The 19,001-nt window shown below is 42.3% G+C and overlaps 1 protein-coding gene across 4 annotated transcripts in view; it reads right to left on the bottom strand.

The window, feature by feature from the left end:
* The window catches only part of crebrf (creb3 regulatory factor), a 106,760-nt gene that overhangs the window by 23,772 nt on the left and 63,987 nt on the right, over positions 1 to 19,001 (bottom strand). For 3 of the 4 annotated variants that reach the window (XM_085995389.1, XM_085995391.1, XM_085995390.1), the window contains one exon: positions 11,795 to 11,984. In XM_085995389.1, coding sequence (XP_085851515.1) covers positions 11,795 to 11,984 — 190 coding nt within the window. Of the gene's footprint in view, positions 1 to 7,832; positions 7,904 to 11,794; positions 11,985 to 19,001 lie in introns of all 4 variants that reach the window. The other variant, XR_015079312.1, reaches the window with a different exon arrangement.

Raw genomic sequence — 19,001 nt, 5'->3', positions numbered from 1 at the left:
GTCTAGTATTGTGCAACGAGAAAGAGTTAATAATCTTGTAGTAAAGGGGCCTTTAAAGAGTGACCATAATATGATAGAATTTTATATTGAGTTTGAAAGTGACTTAGTTAAATCCGAAACTAGGGTTTTAAATTTAAACAAAGCAAACTACGTAGGTATGAGGGGCGAGTTGGCTAAGGTAGATTGGGAAACTACATTAAAAAGGTAGGACAGTGGGTGAGCAATGGCTAGCATTTAAAGAATTAGTACATAATTTACAACAAATATACATTCCTTTAAGGCACAAAATTCCCACAGGAAAAGTGATCCAACTGTGGCTAACAAGAGAAGTTAAAGATAGTATTAGATCAAAGGAAAAGGCTTATAATATTGCCAAAAAGAGTAATAAGCCTGAGGATTGGGAGAATTTTAGAATTCAGCAAAGAAGGACCACGAAATTGATAAAGGGAAAATAGAATATGAGAGTAAACTAGCGACAGACATAAAAACAGACTGTAAAAGCTTCTATAGGTATGCAAAAAGGAAAAGATTAGCGAAAGTAAATGTGAGTCCCTTACAGGCTGAGACAGGAGAAATTATAATGGGGAATAAGGAAATGGCAGAGAAATTAAATAAATACTTTGTGTCTGTTTTCACGGAAGATGACACAAAAAGCTTCCCGGAAATAGTGGACAACCAAGGGTCTAGCGAGAATGAGGAACTGAAAGATATTGGGCCGGATTTTCCGACCCCACGGGTGCATATGCACCCGTAGGGGCCTCGCAAGTGCCGGTTTCAGGCATGCAAAGCGCATGCGCTAAAACCCGGCACTTGTGATCTGTCAAGAATCCTCTTGACAGATCATCCGCCTGCCCAGGAAAAGTGCCTCCGCGGGCAGGGAGTTCCGCTTTCTGCACAACTTCCGCCCGCTGAAAACCTTTAAAAATCTTACACCTGGTAAAAGCAGGCGGAAGGCCTGCTTTTACCAGCATAAGAGTTTAAAAACTTTTTTTTTTTTTTTTTTAATTTCACTCATTTATAATTTTATACTTTTTTAAAAAAGTTTATTTTTAGCCCAGTCAAAAACTAATTTTTTTTTCAAAAAATTAAAATTTGTTTAAAATATTTAATTTCATGTAATTTTAAATACGTGATTAATTTTTTTTTAATGTTTAACTATATTTTTTTTTAAAGAGATCCCCATTCATACTTTTGACAGATTATGCGGAGAGAACTGTCAAAAGTGTGAAGGAGGATTCCCTTCTTTGTTTGGTTTCCCATGGCCCACGTGAACCCAGGGGCACTTGCGAACTGCATGTGCCCCTGGACCTCTACACCGCGCAGACCTGGAGAAGCCCAGGATCACAAGTCTCGGGACCTACAGAGCCAGCAGGTAAGTTCGTAGATTTTTTTCCAATCGGAGGCATCCGCACGCAGGAAGCCTCCGATCAGAAAATCCGGCCCAATAACATTAGTAAAAAAGTACTCCTGGAGAAATTAATGGGACTGAAAGCCGATAAATCCCCTGGACTTGATGGCCTACATCCTAGGGTTTTGAAAGAGTTGGCTATAGAGATAGTGGATGCATTGGTTGTCCTTTTCCAAAGTTCTAGAACGGTTCTGGAAGGTAGCAAACGTAACCCCACTATTTAGAAAGGAGGGAAGAGAGAAAACGGGGAACTACAGACCAGTTAGCCTAACATCAGTAGTAGGGAAAATGCTAGAATCTATTATTAAGGACATGGTAACAGGGTACTTGGAAAATAATAATAGGATTGGGCAGAGTCAACACAGATTTATGAAAGGCAAATAGTGTTTGACAAATCTGTTGGAGTTTTTTTGAAGTTGTAACTAGCAGAATAGATAAGGGGGAACCAGTGGATGTGGTGTATTTGGATTTTCAGAAGGCATTCGATAAGGTGCCACACAAGAGGTTATTTAACAAAATTAGGGCTCATGGGATTGGAAGTAATATACTAGCATGGATTGAGGATTGGTTAACAGACAGAAAACAGAGAGTAGGAATAAACGGGTCATTTTCAGGTTGGCAGGCTGTAACTAGTGGGGTACCGCAAGGATCAGTGCTTGAGCTTCAGCTATTCACAATCTACATCAAAGGTTTGGATGAGGGGACCAAATGTAATATATCCAAGTTTGCTGATGATACAAAGCTGGGTGGGAATGTAAGTTGTGAGGAGGATGCAAGGAGGCTTCAAGGGGATGTAGACAGGCTAAGTGGGTGGGCAAGAACACGGCAAATGGAATATAATGTGGAGAAATGTGAAGTTATCCACTTTGGTAGGAAAAATAGAAAAGCAGAGTATTTTTTAAATGGCGAGAGATTGGGAAATGTTGGTGTTCAGAGGGACCCAGGTGTCCTTGTACACGAATCACTGAAAGTTAACATGCAGGTACAGCAAGCAATTAGGAAAGCAAATGGTATGTTGGCCTTTACAAGAGGATTACTACAAGAGGATTTGAGTATAGGAGTAAAAACGTCTTACTGCAATTATATAGGGCCCTGGTGAGACCACACCTCGAGTATTGTGTACAGTTTTGGTCTCCTTACCTAAGGAAGGATATATTTGCCATAGAGGGAGTGCAACGAAGGTTCACCAGACTGATTCCTGGGATGGGGAGATTGTCCCATGAGGCCAGATTGAGTAGACCAGGCCTATATTCTCTCGAGTTTAGATGAGAGGTGATCTCATTGAAACATACAAAATTCTTACAGGGCTTGATAGGATAGATGCAGGGAGGATGTTTCCCCTGGCTGGGGAGTCTAGAACCAGGGGTCACAGTCTCAGAATAAGGGGTCGGTCATTTAGGGCTGGGATGAATAGAAATTTCTTCATTAAGAGAGAGTGGTGAATCTTTGGAATTCTCTACCCCAGAGGGCTGTGGAGGCTCAGTCGTTGAGTACATTCAAGACAGAGATCAATAGATTTTTGAATATTGAGGGAATCAAGGGAATGGGGATAGTTCAGGAAAGTGGAGATGAGGTAGAAGATCAACCATGATCTTATTGAATGGCCAAATGGCCTACTCCTGCTCATATTTCTTATGTTCTTATGTTTCCATCCCAGGGATTTAAAGGAAGTAGATGAGCTCATTTCAGATGCCCTAACTATACTCTTCCAAAGTTCTCTAGATTCAGAAACCGTTCCTTTAGATTGGAAAATTGTGCATGTCATGCCGCTATTTAAGAATGGCGAGTGAGGGAAACCAGGTAATTATAGACCAGTTAGCCTAACATCTGTTGTTGGGAAATTGTTAAGGATAGGGTGACTGAACACCTCGAAAATTTTCAGTTGATCATGGATTTGTGAAAGGTAGGTCATACCTGACTGAATTTTTTGAGGATGTGATTAAAGTAGTGGACCGGGGAATGTCTATGGATGATGTTATTTATATGGACTTCTACAAGGCATTTGAAAGTTCCACATAAGAAAATGTTAACTAAGGTAGAAGCCCACGGAATTGAGGGCAAATTATTGACCTGGTTAGGAAATTGGCTGAGCAGCAGGAGACAGGCAATAGGGATAATGGGTAGTTATTCAAATTGGCAGGATGTGACTAGTGGTGTCCCCCAGGGATCTGTGTTGGGGCCTCAACTATTTATTTATTAATGACTTAGATGATGGCATAGAAAGTCATATATCCAAATTTGCCGATGACACAAAGATAGGCGGCATTGTAGGCAGCGTTGATGAAAACATAAAATTACAAAGGGATATCGACAGATGAAGTGATTGGGCAAAACTGTGGCAAATGGATTTCAATGTAGGCAAATGTGAGGTCACCCACTTTGGACCAAAAAAGGATAGAACAGGGTACTTTCTAAATGGTGAAAAGCTAAAACCAGTGGAGGTCCAAAGAGACTTGGGCGTCCAGGTACATAGACCAGTAACATGTCATGAACAGATACAGAAAATAATTTAAAAGGCTAATGGAATGCTGGCCTTTATATCTGGAGGGCTAGAATACAAGGGGGTAGAAGTTATGCTACAGCTATACAAAGCCCTGGTTAGACCACAGCTGCAGTACTGTGAGCAGTTCTGGGCACCACACCTTAGGAAGGATATATTGGCCTTGGAGGGAGTGCAGCGTAGGTTTACCAGAATGATACCTGGACTTCAAAGGTTAAGCTATGAGGAGAAATTACACAAATTAGGGTTGTACTGCCTAGAATTTAGAAGGTTGAGGGGTGATCTGATTGAAATTTTCAAGCTATTAAGGGGAACATATAGGGTAGATCGAGAGAAACTATTTCTGCTGGTTGGGGATTGATTCTAGGACTCGGGGGCATAGTCTAAAAATTAGAGCCAGACCCTTCAGGAGTGAAATTATAAAACACTTCTATACACAAAGGGGGTAAAAGTTTGGAACTCTCTTCCGCAAACATCAATTGATGCTAGCTCAATTGTTAATTTTAAATTGGAGATTGATAGCTTTTTGTTAACCAAGTATTAAGGGATATGGGCCAAAGGCAGGTATAGAGAGTTAGTTTGCAGATCAGCCATGATTTCAATGAATGGCAGAACAGGCTCAAGGGCCTACTGCTGTTCCTATGTTCCTCAACTATACTAAAAGCAATTTTTTTTAAATAAAAAGGCTATGTTTTGTAAAAGCAACATCAGTCGAGTCCTCCCTGTTCCTATACCAGGCCTGCCACGTTAGAATAAGGCCAGTGTGAGAAGCTCACTCTACCCTTGTAATGTGCTATATAGAGACAGGCAACTAGCTCATTGTTCCTGCCTTCATACATGACCCTGAATAAAAGTGAGACCAGTAACATTTCCTACACTTCAAGCTGCCAAATAGTAAGCTTTTTTTTTTATAGAGACAATTCAATAATAAGTTATTTAAATCTCATTCCTATGCATACAAATTAATAGAGAGATCTATGAAAATAAAGCATTTGCTTGTCCAATGACTTAACTAGTTAATGCAATGAGTGGTGATGATACATAGGCCAGAAACTTCCCAGGTTTGATTCCCAGTCTGTGCCAAGTTAGCTGATCTCAGCCGCAGCAGGGCCTTTACAGCCAACATGGATTTGCAATGGGTAGGTGATGTCTAATGAACCTAATTAATTTTTTTGAGGAAGTCACTAAAGTAGAAGACGGGAATGTCTATGGATGTAATTTATATGAACTTCCAGAAGGATTTGGATAAGGTTCCACCTAAGAGACTGTTAGCTAAAATTAAAGCTTATGGAATTAATGGCAAATTATTGATCTGGTTAGATGGTAGAAGACAGAGAGTAGGGATAATGGGTATGTAATCAAATTGGAAGGAAGAAGTGACTAGTGGTGTCTCACAACATCTATGCTGGGGCCTTAACTGTTCACTATATTTATTAATGACTTGATAACATAATAGAGTGCCATATATCCAAGTTTGCTGATGACCCAAAGATTGGTGGCATAATAACTAGTGTAGACGGGAGCATAAAATTACAAAGTGACATTGCCAGATTAAGTGAGTCAGCAAAACTGTGGCAGATGGATTTCAATGCAGGCAAGTGTGAGGTCAGACATTTTGGACCAATAAAGGATAGATCGGAGTATTTTTTTAAATGGTGAAAAGCTAGGAAGTGGAGATCCAAAGAGATTTAGGGGCCCATGTACACAGATCACTAAAATGTAGTAGTCAGGTACAAAACACAATCAAAAGACTAATGGAATGTTAGCCTTTATAACTAAAGAGCTAGAATATTAAAGGGGGGGAGGTTTTGCTACAGCTTTACAAAGCCCTGGTTAGACCACATCTGGAGTACAGGTAGACTATCCTTTATCCGAACTTCCGAAAACCTCTAAAAACCGAAAGTTTTTTCGTTCAGCGTAAGTCGTGCGCACGACATGACCAGAGTGGCGCACGACTTACGCTGAGCAGGGCAGAGGGTCACAGAGTTCCTCCTGGGTAGGAGATTGCAGGCCGAGCCGGGCAGTGTGAAGGAGATACCGGGAGAGTGAACCCAACAATACAGCGGCCCGTCCAATATTCTTTTCTCCACCCCCCACCCGACCCGACCCCCGACCCGTCCGATATTCTTTTCTCCGCTCCGCTCCCTACCCGACCCCCGACCCGTCCGATATTCTTTTCTCCCCTCCCCTCCCCACCCGACCCGTCCGATATTCTTTTCTCCACCCCCCACCCGACCCGACCCCCGACCCGTCCGATATTCTTTTCTCCCCTCCGCTCCCTACCCGACCCCCGACCCGTCCGATATTCTTTTCTCCCCTCCCCTCCCGATATTCTTTTCTCCACCCCCCACCCGACCGATATTCTTTTCTCCCCTCCCCTCCCGACCCGACTGATATTCTTTTCTCCCCTCCCCTCCCCACCCGACCCCCACCGATATTCTTTTCTCCCCACCCGACCCGTCCGATATTCTTTTCTCCCCTCCCCTCCCGACCCGACCCCCGACATTCTTTTCTCCACCCCCCACCCGACCCGACCCGCGACCCGTCCGATATTCTTTTCTCCACCCAACCCGACCCCCCCCCCCGACCCGAACCGCGGCCCGTCCAATATTCTTTTCTCCCCGCCGACCCCCACCCCCGCCGACCCCCACCCCGATCCCCCGCCGAGCCCGACCCCCGACAAATTTCCCAGTCTTATAAAATACCTTCTGAAATCCGAAAAATTCCAAAAACCGAAACTCAGCTGGTCCCAAGGCTTTCGGATAAGGGATAGTGTACTTGTACAGTTCTGGGCACCGCACCTTAGAAAGGTTATATTGGCCTTGGAAGAAACATAGTGCAGATTCACCAGAATGTTACCAGGGTTCTAATGGTTAGATTACAAGGAGAGCTAACCTAAACTAGACTTGTATTCCCTGGAATATAGAAGGTTAAGGGGTGATTTGATTGAGGTTTTTTAAGATGTTGAAAGGAAGTGATAGGGTAGATAGAGAGAAACTTCCCAGGTTTGATTCCCAGTCTGTGCCAAGTTAGCCGGTTGGGGAGTCTAGGGCAAGGGGACATAACCTTAAAATCAGAGCCAGGCCATTCAGGAGAGAAGTTTGGAAAATCTTCGTCACACAAAGGGTGGTAGAAGTGCAGAACTAACTCCCACAAAAAGCAGTAGATGCTACCTCAATTAATCATTTTGAATCTGAGATCAATAGATTTTTGCTAGCCAAGGATATTAAGGGGTATGGAGCCAAGACGGGTGGGTGAAGTTAGGGTGCAGGTCAGCCATGCTCTCATTGAATGGCTTATCAGGCTCGAGAGGCTGAATGGCCTAGCTCCTGTTCCTATATTCCTTACAACTGGCCTCAATGTTTTCTAGATAGGGAGGGGAAAATCAGCTTGGATCCCACTCTTGCTTACTATACAGCAATCTCTGTTTAAAGTATGCTCATGTGTAGACATGGACGAGGACAGAATCAGCCCGAGCTTCCTAGGTTCACACAGAAAGCACCTACAGAACAGTACCCCAGGAAAGAGAGAGTCAGTGTCTTCAAAGAGAAGAAATGGGGAGAAAATTGGAAGGAAAATAAAGAGAAATATGTACTTCAGTTTTAGATGCATACTTTACATATAACATTATACAGCACAGAACCAAACGTGACTGCAAACAAAAACGTGTCTGATTTATTAAGAGCCAAAATTTTCAAATATTGGTTGAACTTTTATCTTCTCTCATTGGTTTCTCAACAAAAACAGCTTCCAAACTGTTTTTTCTGCCATCCAAAAGCAGTTTCCATTTATTAAACATGTTAAAGATTAGAATTTTTAGCATTGAAAATCAGACATAGCATGCAAACTTACACTATAAAATGTAGTTTAAGAAATACTAGGTCATCAAAACTGAATCTCCTTGGAATAAAGATCATTACTCACCTTTAGAATAATGTAGTCATCATTTTCTGAAAAGGTACACTCCACATCCCAAGGGTAGGTAGCCTATTCAACTGGGGGAAAAAAAAAATAAAAAAAAAATTACAGGGCTGTGCCTCCGCTACTACTGCGTGAAGTTCACCAACACTCCTGGCAGAGAACAGAGTTAGGAACAAAGTCCTTTTGACAGCAGCTTTAAATCTACAGTAGCCGTAGGCTCAAAAGGGGCTGGGGGTGGGGTTGCATCAGGTTATACAGCACAAAGATCCCATGCTTGGACCAAGCACTTAGTTGGGGTCTTGATGCAGGCAGAAAAATAAGGAATGGCTTTCCAAAGAGTTTCCTTCCACTAGGGAATGAAAGGCAGAGATAACTTATGCAGAGGCTTCCATGGAGTTGTGCTGAAGTCCTTCATACAGCAATTCCAGGGCATAAATGAACATTCAGGCTATATCACGAGAGGAGACCAAATTTAAGGACCAGAGGCAAATAGTTAATAGCCTAGACAGACTGCAAATGCTAAAAGTTGAAGAAAGGTATTACTGCAAAACTCTGTCGCTGACAATTTAAGTCTCTAGGAAGAAGAGTCGTCCAAAATAAGGTTTTGCCCATTTATTAGTGACAAAGAAAAGCGAAAGTGGACTTACACGATGGTCATCTCAGCTTCGGCCTTGTACAAGTGTTTGAAAGACAAAATGGTGAGCCGAAGATGGCTCGGAAATGTCAAAATCGTACAATGGCATTCTCATGTCGCTTCATCAATGATTGTGGGGAGTGGGGTGGAGTAAAGAAACAATCTTACAGGCTTTCCTGTCGAGTTTGATTGCCACTTATAGGACATTATGAAAGAAGAAACCTGAATAATAATAGCGATATGAAACATTTTTAAAACTCCAAGCCCGAGTTCAGTTGTTTATGCTCTCTCAAGCTGCATCACGTAGGAACAGTGTATTTACTATCATCATGTTTAATGACGCACAACTCTAACAAGTAGGCCGTCTGCTAGAGATTTCAATCTTCACCATGTACAAAACAAAGTATTCATTTTATTCAAGTTGCTTTTCTCAAAGAACCCTTAAGGTAGGCCTAGCTACGTGCATTTTTAAGTGAGATGCTTGGATGATACGTAGCCTGCCGTAGCATTAACTGGTTTCTGTCTCTCAATAAACTGCTCAGTGTCCAGCACGCCATCCAAACACAGTAACAAAAATGGGGGTTAGACTGTGCTCCAAGAGAGGAGGACCATGAGGCTGCAATGATGCCCCCTCCCCCAATTACAAGTTATTTCTACTTTAGTTCAGACGTTCAGCAATCACCATTTTTCCTTTTATCTCCACTTGTAAAGCTTTTGTAAGGTTATGGGAAGTTATAAATATCTGCATGGATGGGCGGCTTTTATCCCAGAGACATCAGATTATCCATTAATAGTCAACTGGTTAGGGACAGGTTTCAGACTACTCCGCTTTCTGTAGCAAGAAATCTGCTTTGATGTGGAGCCAGAAGATTCAGTTCCAGGTAGAAAAGAATCCCAGAGTGCTAGAGATTCCGAGAACAGTGTGGTGCTATTAGCATTACTTTTGAATCACGGAAAAGAACATAGATCAGAATTTTTCTTTCTGGGAAAAAGAAAAATACAGTGCCAAGGATTGACAGGAGGAACATTCCCAAAGTAGTAAAAGTCTTCACCATCTGAGATTAGGATTTGCCTTGGGTGAACATCGATAAGCCTCTGGTGAAGGCTGAAAGTGTAGAGATGATCCTGAACCTTATAAATGCCACATATGCTTACTATTTGAAAGCAAAAGTAGTTTCTGTAGCAATCCATGATGATTCCTTGTGGAAGAATGCAACTCGGAGGTTGATGGGTGCACATCAGCACACTTTCTGAATGATGGTGAGTGTAATAACTATCCAAACATTTTTTTGAGGAACTTCTTCCGGTTTAAGACATACAAATAAGTTTGAATACCTCTGTCCTTGTGGAAAATAGGAGATAAAAAGAATAGAATTTTCACCTTCATGGCTTTAAAGTATTTTGTCAATTGCATGAGAGCATACGTCGTCTCCTATCTTTTCTACTTTGGTGTCCATTTTTAATATGATAATTATTGCTCTTTGAAAGGGCGTAACAAACCTGATGGTTTTCCAGGTCCTGTTATTAGTGAGCCTGCCCCAGTATGAACTGGACTGAGTCAGAAGCAGATGTGACAACAGTGTCAGGGCCCTAGCATCACTGGATGGCAGAAGCAATGGAAGGGATTGTGGCTTCATTCTTCTTGTGAAGATTGTAAATGTCTGTGCCTGAGTGAAGCCTTTTACAGCTTACTGAAAACTGAAGCCTTCAAAAGATTTATTATTTTGCAATCGTCTATACAGGTTTGCCTTTGGACCTAAAGCCAGAAAGTGGCTTTAATAACTTACCTGCTGTGCCGAGACTTAATGAAGTTCTCTTGTTTTGTTTCCAGAAAGATTTCAGTTGTTTAACAGTGCCAAATTCTGAATGCCCATAAACATTCTTGAGTGTGTGCAGCAGTATAAAACAACTACCTCGGCATTAGAATAAACCAACACACAGGTAAAACAAACTCCAAACCAATTGTGGAAGTTGACGCCTTCTATATCCAGCTTTCTAGTGATGTGGGATAAGATCAGATGCAGCTGCCTTATGGAAAACTCTCTATGGTCAGCTCTTACAATACATACATGTTTCCTTCACTGTGACTTAAATCAGTACAGGCTCTTTTCAGAGACTACATGGACTTCATGGCCAGTGCAAATTTATTACTTGGAGATATGACGGACCAAAAATAGGTGCATCACGTTTTATTTTTCCTATTTCTCATCCTACAATCCAGATCTACAGCTGGACAGTGGGGAAACACAGCTTGAGCAGTAATGGGAAAAGCTTAGTAAATGACCTAGGAGTAGCCTTCTCCACAGAAACTTCCAGTTCCTCTGTTATATGCCTGCTTTTCCTCTCAGACGATATGATAAATAAGATATATTAAATAAGAAGATCTGTTGAATGAGAAGAAGATCTGTGATGTAGTCAATCTGAATGACAGAACTTCTTTGATACGCGTTTGTATTTTGGATGAATGATGATGCTGTAAACTCTTTGGTTTACTCTACTACAGAAATACAAGAGTTCACACACAGTGTGATCAAGAAGACAGCACTGGCTGCAGCATATATACTTATTGGTGATAGAGAAGGACTTTCTGCAGCTGCTGCAGAATTTTAAATTCAGCTAAACAAGATACCTATACTGAATTTTCTTTCAAAAGTAAAGAAAGAAATTTGGGCCATCAAGGCAGTAAAATCAAAGCGTTGATTGAGAAGACTCCTTATGCGATGCAACAAACATAATGCAACGGGTGTCAATGGTGGGAGGAAAATAACTGAAGATGGATGCCTGGAGGTGTCCCTGTATAGTGCAAGTATCACACAGTTACATTAAAATCTAAAGGGACAGGTGTCCCCGTGATTTTCCCAGTTGGATAGGCCACCTATGTGTACGTATGTGGAGTAGAATCAATGAAGATAATACAAAAAAAAATTGAGCTTCATCTTTCAATTATATTAGAAAAACTAGTTTTTATTAACATGTCCAAAACAAAACCTTTTCCAAATAACCAACTTTCAGATAGAGAAAGGTGGGTTAATTTAGCATATGGGTAGAATGAAAATGTGGTGCGCTGTATTTAAATCACAGCATTTCACCTCTTTTGCACAAAATGTGGTAATGGGTGGATATGGAATAGGTAATTTGAGCTCTACCCACCCTTCTACAAAATAGATAGAATTTAATTTTGAGGAGATGAGGATACATATCAATTTTTTTTTATAAGATTGAAACATATTTCTGGTAATAACAAAATATTTAAACAAATTTGGTTTCAATTATACAGGACTAACACTGTATATAAACAGTACCAACATTGCTGTTTAGAGTTCTTCATTACCTGGATGCTAGTTTGTTCTTCTCTTTTCTGGATCTTGGTCTGGCAGTTAATGGCAGTTCACTTACAGGTGTCAGATCACTAATCACCTTGTTTAGTTTTCTAAGTTCATTTCCAATCTGTAGTAGTTTTCTTGGATTCGGAGTCAAGTCTTCCACATCTGTTCTGCGAGACTTCTTCACTAAATATTTTCCTATTTTGACAAGAACGCATATCATTAGCTTATCCAGAGGCACCATAATTCTAAGAAACTAAACAACATTTTGGGATACAGTATATGAGTAATTTGAAACATGACGTAAGGCAAGTGTAGCATGCTTGGGAAGAATAGAAGACTTTGGACTTATAGCTCTCAAAGCTCTTCACCACTGGGGTTTTCCTTGCTTCATTCTCTCGGTCTGTTGTAGACTAAATGATAGAGATTGATTGCTATGATTAAATCAACAACTCTATTAACGTTATATTATGCGCCACCAGGATGGTAGAAGACAAACTAGATGTAACATGGTCTTTTTCCGTCTAGCAATTCCGATGTTCTTAAAACAAATGCAACAAATACAATTAACTAAAGACTTCTATTATAAACTTTTCAGAATACTAATTCAAAGCAATTAAAGAAAATTCTAACTTGGATGATCAAAAATAAAGTTCCAACAAGAAACTTTGGAACAAGACAATTTTTTAAACGATTTTAAACCGTTGTGGTGACAGTGTGACTCTTATCACCAAATCACACCTTGGTCTGTCTCCCTACTCCTGACACCTACTCCTCCTTTAAGCATCTTACCTTGTTCCACCCCTCTCGCCTCTCATTTAAAATCCTTGTTCTCTACCGCCCACCCAAGTGCCATAAAATTTGTCTCTCAGATACCTTCACTGCTTTCCTCCCTCAGCCTCTACACCGAGCTACTTCTCATCCTCGGTGATTTCAACCTCCAGCTCAACTCATCATGCTCTTTCCCCTCTGAGTTCAGTGCCCTCCTATTCTCCCTTAATTAGCTCTCCATATACCCATCTTCATGGTCACCTCCTTGACCTTGCCATCTCACGTGGGCTCGTTACTCCCATCGTGTCAATCATAGATAAGGCCATCTCTGATCACTTCCGTGTATCGCTTTCCACTCACATCCCTTTCCCCTCCCAACCCTACTCTCTTCTGTGGCCGCCCCTGGAAAACCCTCTCCCCCAATTCACTTACAACTACACTTTCAATATCCCAACTGTCCAGCCTTTGGCCTTCCATTCACCATGACATTTCTGCAGCTACCAATATGCTCAATCACAGCCTCTCCTCCACCTTTGATTCCATAGTTCCCATTAAAACAATTACTCTCTGTCACCCTGGTTGCTCCCCCTGGTATAGCCCTCATCGCCGCTCCCTTAAGTCCAAGGGAAGCAGACTTGAACATTTATGGCGGACAACTGGTTTAGCCATTCGCCAGATCTGGCTGAACCACAAAGCATTATCAGGTCCTGCTCACTATTCCAGGATCATCCTTGAAGGCAAAGATAACCACCGGCTTCTTTTCTCTAATACAAACCGTTTTCTTAAACCCCTCTCCTGTCCCCTTCACCCACAGCTCCAACAATAAGTGCGAGGAGCTCATGGACATCTTTGTCACTAAGATCCATTCAGCTGCCTCTGTTGTTTTCCTCCCTTCCCCTAGCCCACCGGGCCAAACTTCCTCTAAGGTTCCCCTCTACCCTAGCCCTGAACTCACATCTTTCTCTAGTTTCTCTCCTATCTCCCCTCATGCCCTCTCCGAGCTCATCTTGTCCAGGAGATCCACCTCCTGCTCCCTCGACCCTATGCCCACTAAAATGCTGACCATCCAACTTCCCTTCCTGTCTCCCATGTTAGCTGATATTGTTAACAGTTCTCTCTCCTCAGGTATTGTCCCCCTCTTCTTCAAATCTGCCGTCATCACGCCTCTCCTCAAAAAAACTCTTGCTAACTACCGCCCCATCTCCAACTTCCCTTTGCACTCCAAAGTCCTTGAACATGCCGTCGCCTCCCAAATCCACACCCATCTTTCCCAGAAGTCCATGTTTGAATTCAGGTTTCTGCCCCTGCCACAGTACCGAAACAGCTCTTATCAAAGTCACAAATTACACCTGCGTATCTGGGACAATAGTTTCCTTCCTTGTCCTTCTCAACCTGTCTGCAGACTTTGACACTGTTGACCACACCATCCTCCTCTAATGCCTTTCCACTGTTGTCCAGCTGAGTGGGACTGCACTCGCCCGGTTCCATTATTATCTATCCAGTTTTTTGTAGCCAGAGAATCACCTGCAATGGCTTCTTTTCCCGCTCCTGAACCGTTACCTCTGGAGTACCACAAGATTCTATCCTTGACTCCCTATTTCTCATCTACTTGCTGCCCTCAGTGACATCATCCGAAAACACAGCGTCAGTTTCCACATGTACATTGATGACACCCAGCTCTACCTCACCACCACCACTCTCAACCCCTCCACTGTGTCTAAATTATCACACTGCTTGTCCGACATCCTGTACTAAGAAATTTCCTCCAACTAAATATTGAGAAGATTGAAGCCATTGTCTTTGGTCCCTGCCATCAACTCTGTTCCCTAGCCACCGACCCTCAGCTCATCTGTATGCTGAAACCCTCATCCACACCTTTGTTATCTCTAGACTTGACTATTCCAACGCACTCCTGGCTGGCCTCCCATTTTCTATCCTCCGTAACTTGAGGTCATCCAAAACTCTGCTGCCTGTGTCCTAACTTGCTCCAAGTCCAGTTCACCCATCACCCCTGTGCTCGCTGACCTACATTGGCTCGCGGTTAAGCAACGTCTCGATCTTAAGATTCTATCCTTGTTTTCAAATCCCTCCATGGCCACGCCACGCCCCTCCCTATTTCTAATCTCCTCCAGCCTTACAACCCTCCGAGATATCTGCACTCCTCCAATTCTTGCATCTTGAGCATCTTCGATTTTAAATCGTTCCAGCACTGGCGGATGTGCCTCCAGCTGCCAAGGCCCTAAGCTCTGGATTCCCTCCCTAAATCTCTCCACCTCTCTTTCCTCCTTTAAGACGCTCCTTAAAACCTACCTCTTTTCTGCCCCAATATCTCCTTATGTAATTTATCATGAATAAAATAGTGCGTAATTTTCCATCATGCAAATTGACAAGAGTTGTAGTTATAAGAACATAAGAAATAGGAGCAGGAATAGGCCACTTGGCACCTTGAGCCTGCTCCACCATTCAATAAGATCATGGCTGATCTTGGGCTCAAAGCCACATCCCCACCTGCTCCCCATAACCCTTCACTCCCTTATCTTGCAAAAATTTGTCTATCTCCACCTTAAATGTATTTAATGACCCAGCCTCCACGGCTCTCTGGGGCAGAGAATTCCACAGATTTACGACCCTCAGAGAAGAAATTCCTCCTCATCTCAGTTCTAAAAGGGCAACCCTTTATTCTAAAACTGTGCCCCCGCTTTCTAGATTTCCCCACGAGGGGAAACATCCTCTCTGCATCTACCTTGTCATGCCCCCTCAGTATCTTGTATGTTTCAATAAGATCACCTCTCATTCTTCTAAATTCTAATGAGTATAGGCCCAGCCTGCTCAACCTTTCCTCATAAGTCAACCCCCTTATCTCTGGAATTAACCTACTGAATCTTCTCTGAACTGCCTCCAATGCAAGTATATCCTTCCTGACCAGTACTCAAGGTATGGTCTCACCAATACCCTGTACAGTTGTAGCAAGACTTCCCGGCTTTTATATTCCAACCCCTTTGAAATAAAGGCCAACATTCCATTTGCCTTTTTTTATTACTTGCTGTGCCTGCAGGCTAACTTTTTGTGTTTCATGCACCAGGTCCCTCTGAACTGTAGCATTATGTAATCTGTCTCCATTTAAATAATAATTTGCTTTTTTATTTTTCCTGCCAAAGTGTATAACCTCGCACTTTCCCACGTTATATTCCATCTGCCAAATGTTTGCTCACTCACTTAGCCTGTCTATATCCCTTTGCAGATTCTTTGAGTCCTCTGCACAATTTGCTTTCCCACCCATCTTTGTATCATAGAAACATAGAAGATAAGAGCAGGAGTAGGCCATTCAATGCGATCATGGCTGATCATCCAAATTCAGTACCCGGTCCCCGCTTTCTCCCCATACCCCTTGATCCCTTTAGCCTTAAGAAATATATCCAACTCCTTCTTGAATATATTTAATGTATTGGCCTCTACTGCCTTCTGTGGTAGAGAATTCCACAGGTTCACCACACTCTGGGTGAAGAAATTCCTCCTCATTTCTGTCCTAAATAGCCTACCCCTTATCCTTAGACTGTGACCCCTGGTTCTGGACTCCCTGACCATCAGGAACATCCTTCCTGGAGCTAGTCTGCCCAGTCCTGTCAGAATTTTATAAGTTTCAATGAGATCCCCTCTCATTCTTCTAAACTCCAGCGAGTACAAGCCCAATCGACCCAATCTCTCCTCATATGTCATTCCTGCCATCCCAGGTATCAGCCTGGTGAATCTTCGCTGAACTCCTTCCATGGCAAGAACATCCTTCCTCAGAGAAGACGACCAAAACTGCACACAATACTCAAGATGTGGTCTCACCAAGGCCCTGTACAACTGCAGCAAGACATCCTTGTTCCTGTACTCAGACCCTCTCGCTACGAAGGCCAACATACCATTTGCCTTCTTAACCGCAAACTTGGCTACATTACACTCAGTCCCTTCATCCAAGTCATTAATGTAGATTGTAAATAGTTGAGGCCCCAGCACCGATCCCTGTGGCACCCCACTAGTTACCGTTTGCCAACTGGAAAATTACCCATTTATCCTGACTCTCTGCTTTCTGTTAGTTAGCCAATTCTCTATCCATGTTAATATATTACCCCCAATTCTGTGCACTCTTATCTTATGCAGTAACCTTTTATGTGGCACCTTATTGAATGCCTTCTGGAAATCCAAATACACCACATCTACTGGCTCACCCTTATCCACCCTGCTCATTACATTCTCAAAGAACTCCAGCAAATTGTTAAACATGATTTCCCTTTCATAAAACCTTGCTGACTCTGCTTGACTGCATTATGATTTTCCAAATGCCCTGCTACTGCTTCTTTAATGAAGGACTCCAGCATTTTCCCAACGACAGATGTTAGGCTAACTGGTCTATAGTTTCCTGCTTTCTGTCTCCCTCCTTTCTTAAATAGGGGTGTTACATTTGCGGTTTTCCAATCCGCTGGGACCTCACCAGTCCAGGGAATTTTCGTATATTGCAACCAATGCATCCACTATCTCTGTAGCCACTTCTTTTAAGACCTTGGGATGCAGGGCATCTGGTCCAGGGGACTTGTCATCGTTTAGTCCCATTATTTTACCAAGTACTGTACTATTTCCTTAGTGATAGTGATTGTCTTTAGTTCCCCCTCCCTGTAGCCCCTTGATTATCCATTATTGGGATGTTGTTATTGTCTTCTACCGTGAAGACAGATACAAAATATTTGTTCAGAGTCTCTGCCATTTCCCCGTTCCCCATTATTAATTCTCCAGTCTCATCCTCTAAGGGACCAACGTTTACTTTAGCTACCCTCTTCCTTTTTATATACCTGTAGAAGCTCTTACTATCTGTTTTAATGTTTCTTGCTAGTTTACTCTCATAATTCATCTCTCTATTATTTTTCTAGTCATCCTTTGCTGGCTTTTAAAAATTTCCCAATCTTCTGGTCTCCCACCAATCTTGGCAACATTGCCTTCGTTTTCAATTTGATACCATCCTTTACTTCCTTAGTTAGCCACGGATGGTGCTCCCTTCTCTTAAAATCTTTCTTTCTCACTGGAATATATTTTTGTTGAGAGTGATGAAATATCTCCTTAAATGTCGGCCACTGCATTTCAACTGTCTTACCCTTTAATTTATTTTTCCAGTCCACTTTAGCCAGTTCTGCCCTCATGCCACTGTAATTGTCTTTGTTTAAGATCAGGACACTGGTTTGAGATACAACTTCCTCACCCTCCAACTGAATTTGAAATTCAACCATGCTATGATCACTCTTTCCTAGAGGATCCTTTACTATGAGATCATTTATTAATTCTGTCTCATTACATAGTACCAGATTCAAGATAGCCTGCTCCCTGGTTGGTTCCATTACATACTGTTCTAGGAAACCATCCCGGATGCACTTTATGAACGCCTCCTCAAGGCTACCATGGCCAATTTGATTTGTCCAATCAATATGGAGGTTAAAATCACCCATGATCATTACCGTACCTTTTTTACAGGCCTCCATTATTTGTTGATTTATACTCTGTCCAACAGTATTGTTACTGTTCGGGGGCCTGTAGACTATGCCCACCAGAGACTTTTTCCCTTTATTATTTTTTATCTTCACCCAAACCAATTCTATATCTTGATCTTCTGAGCCAATATCACTTCTCACCACTGCACTGATCCCATCCTTTACCAACAAATCCACCCCACCTCCCTTTCCTTTCTGTCTATCCTTCCGAATTGTCAAATACCCTGGGATATTCAGTTTCCAGCCCTGATCACCTTGCAACCACGTCTCTGTAATGGCAATCAGATCATACCCATTTGTATCTATTTGTGCCGTCAACTCATCTATCTTGTTATGAATGCTGCGTGCATTCAGATATAGAGCTTTTAACTTTGTCTTTTTACCATTCCTCCTGGTTTTGGCCCCATTTTCCGTTGCACTCTTATTTTTAAACATTCTGTCCTTTCCTGTCACACTCTGGTTATTATTTCCCCCATCTCTATCCTGCTCTATTGCTTTCTCATTGACTTTTTAAATTCCCGCTCACCTGGATCCTCCCCCCCACTATTTAGTTTAAAGCCCTCTCTACAGCCCTAGTTATTCGATTCGCCAGGACTCTAGCCCCAGCATGGTTCAAGTGAAGCCCGTCCAAACGGAGCAGCTCCCTCTTATCCCAGTACTGGAGCCAGTGCCCCACAAATCGAAACCCATTTCTCCCACACCAGTCTTTGAGCCACTCGTTCATTTCTCTGATCTTATTTACCCTATGCAAATTCGCTCGTGGCTCAGGTAGTAATCCAGAGATTATTACCTTTGTGGTTCTGCTTTTTAATTTAGCCCCTAGCTGTTTATACTCTCTCAGCAGAACTTCTTTCTTTGTCCTACTTATGTCATTGGGGCCTACGTGGACCATGACAACTGGATCCTCCCCCTCCCAATCCAA

Source organism: Somniosus microcephalus, chromosome 8 (genome assembly GCF_052327205.1).
Source record: "Somniosus microcephalus isolate GS21.2 chromosome 8, FLI_Smic_1.0, whole genome shotgun sequence".
Taxonomy (NCBI): domain Eukaryota; kingdom Metazoa; phylum Chordata; class Chondrichthyes; order Squaliformes; family Somniosidae; genus Somniosus; species Somniosus microcephalus.
This window is presented reverse-complemented; position numbering and strand designations above follow the sequence as displayed.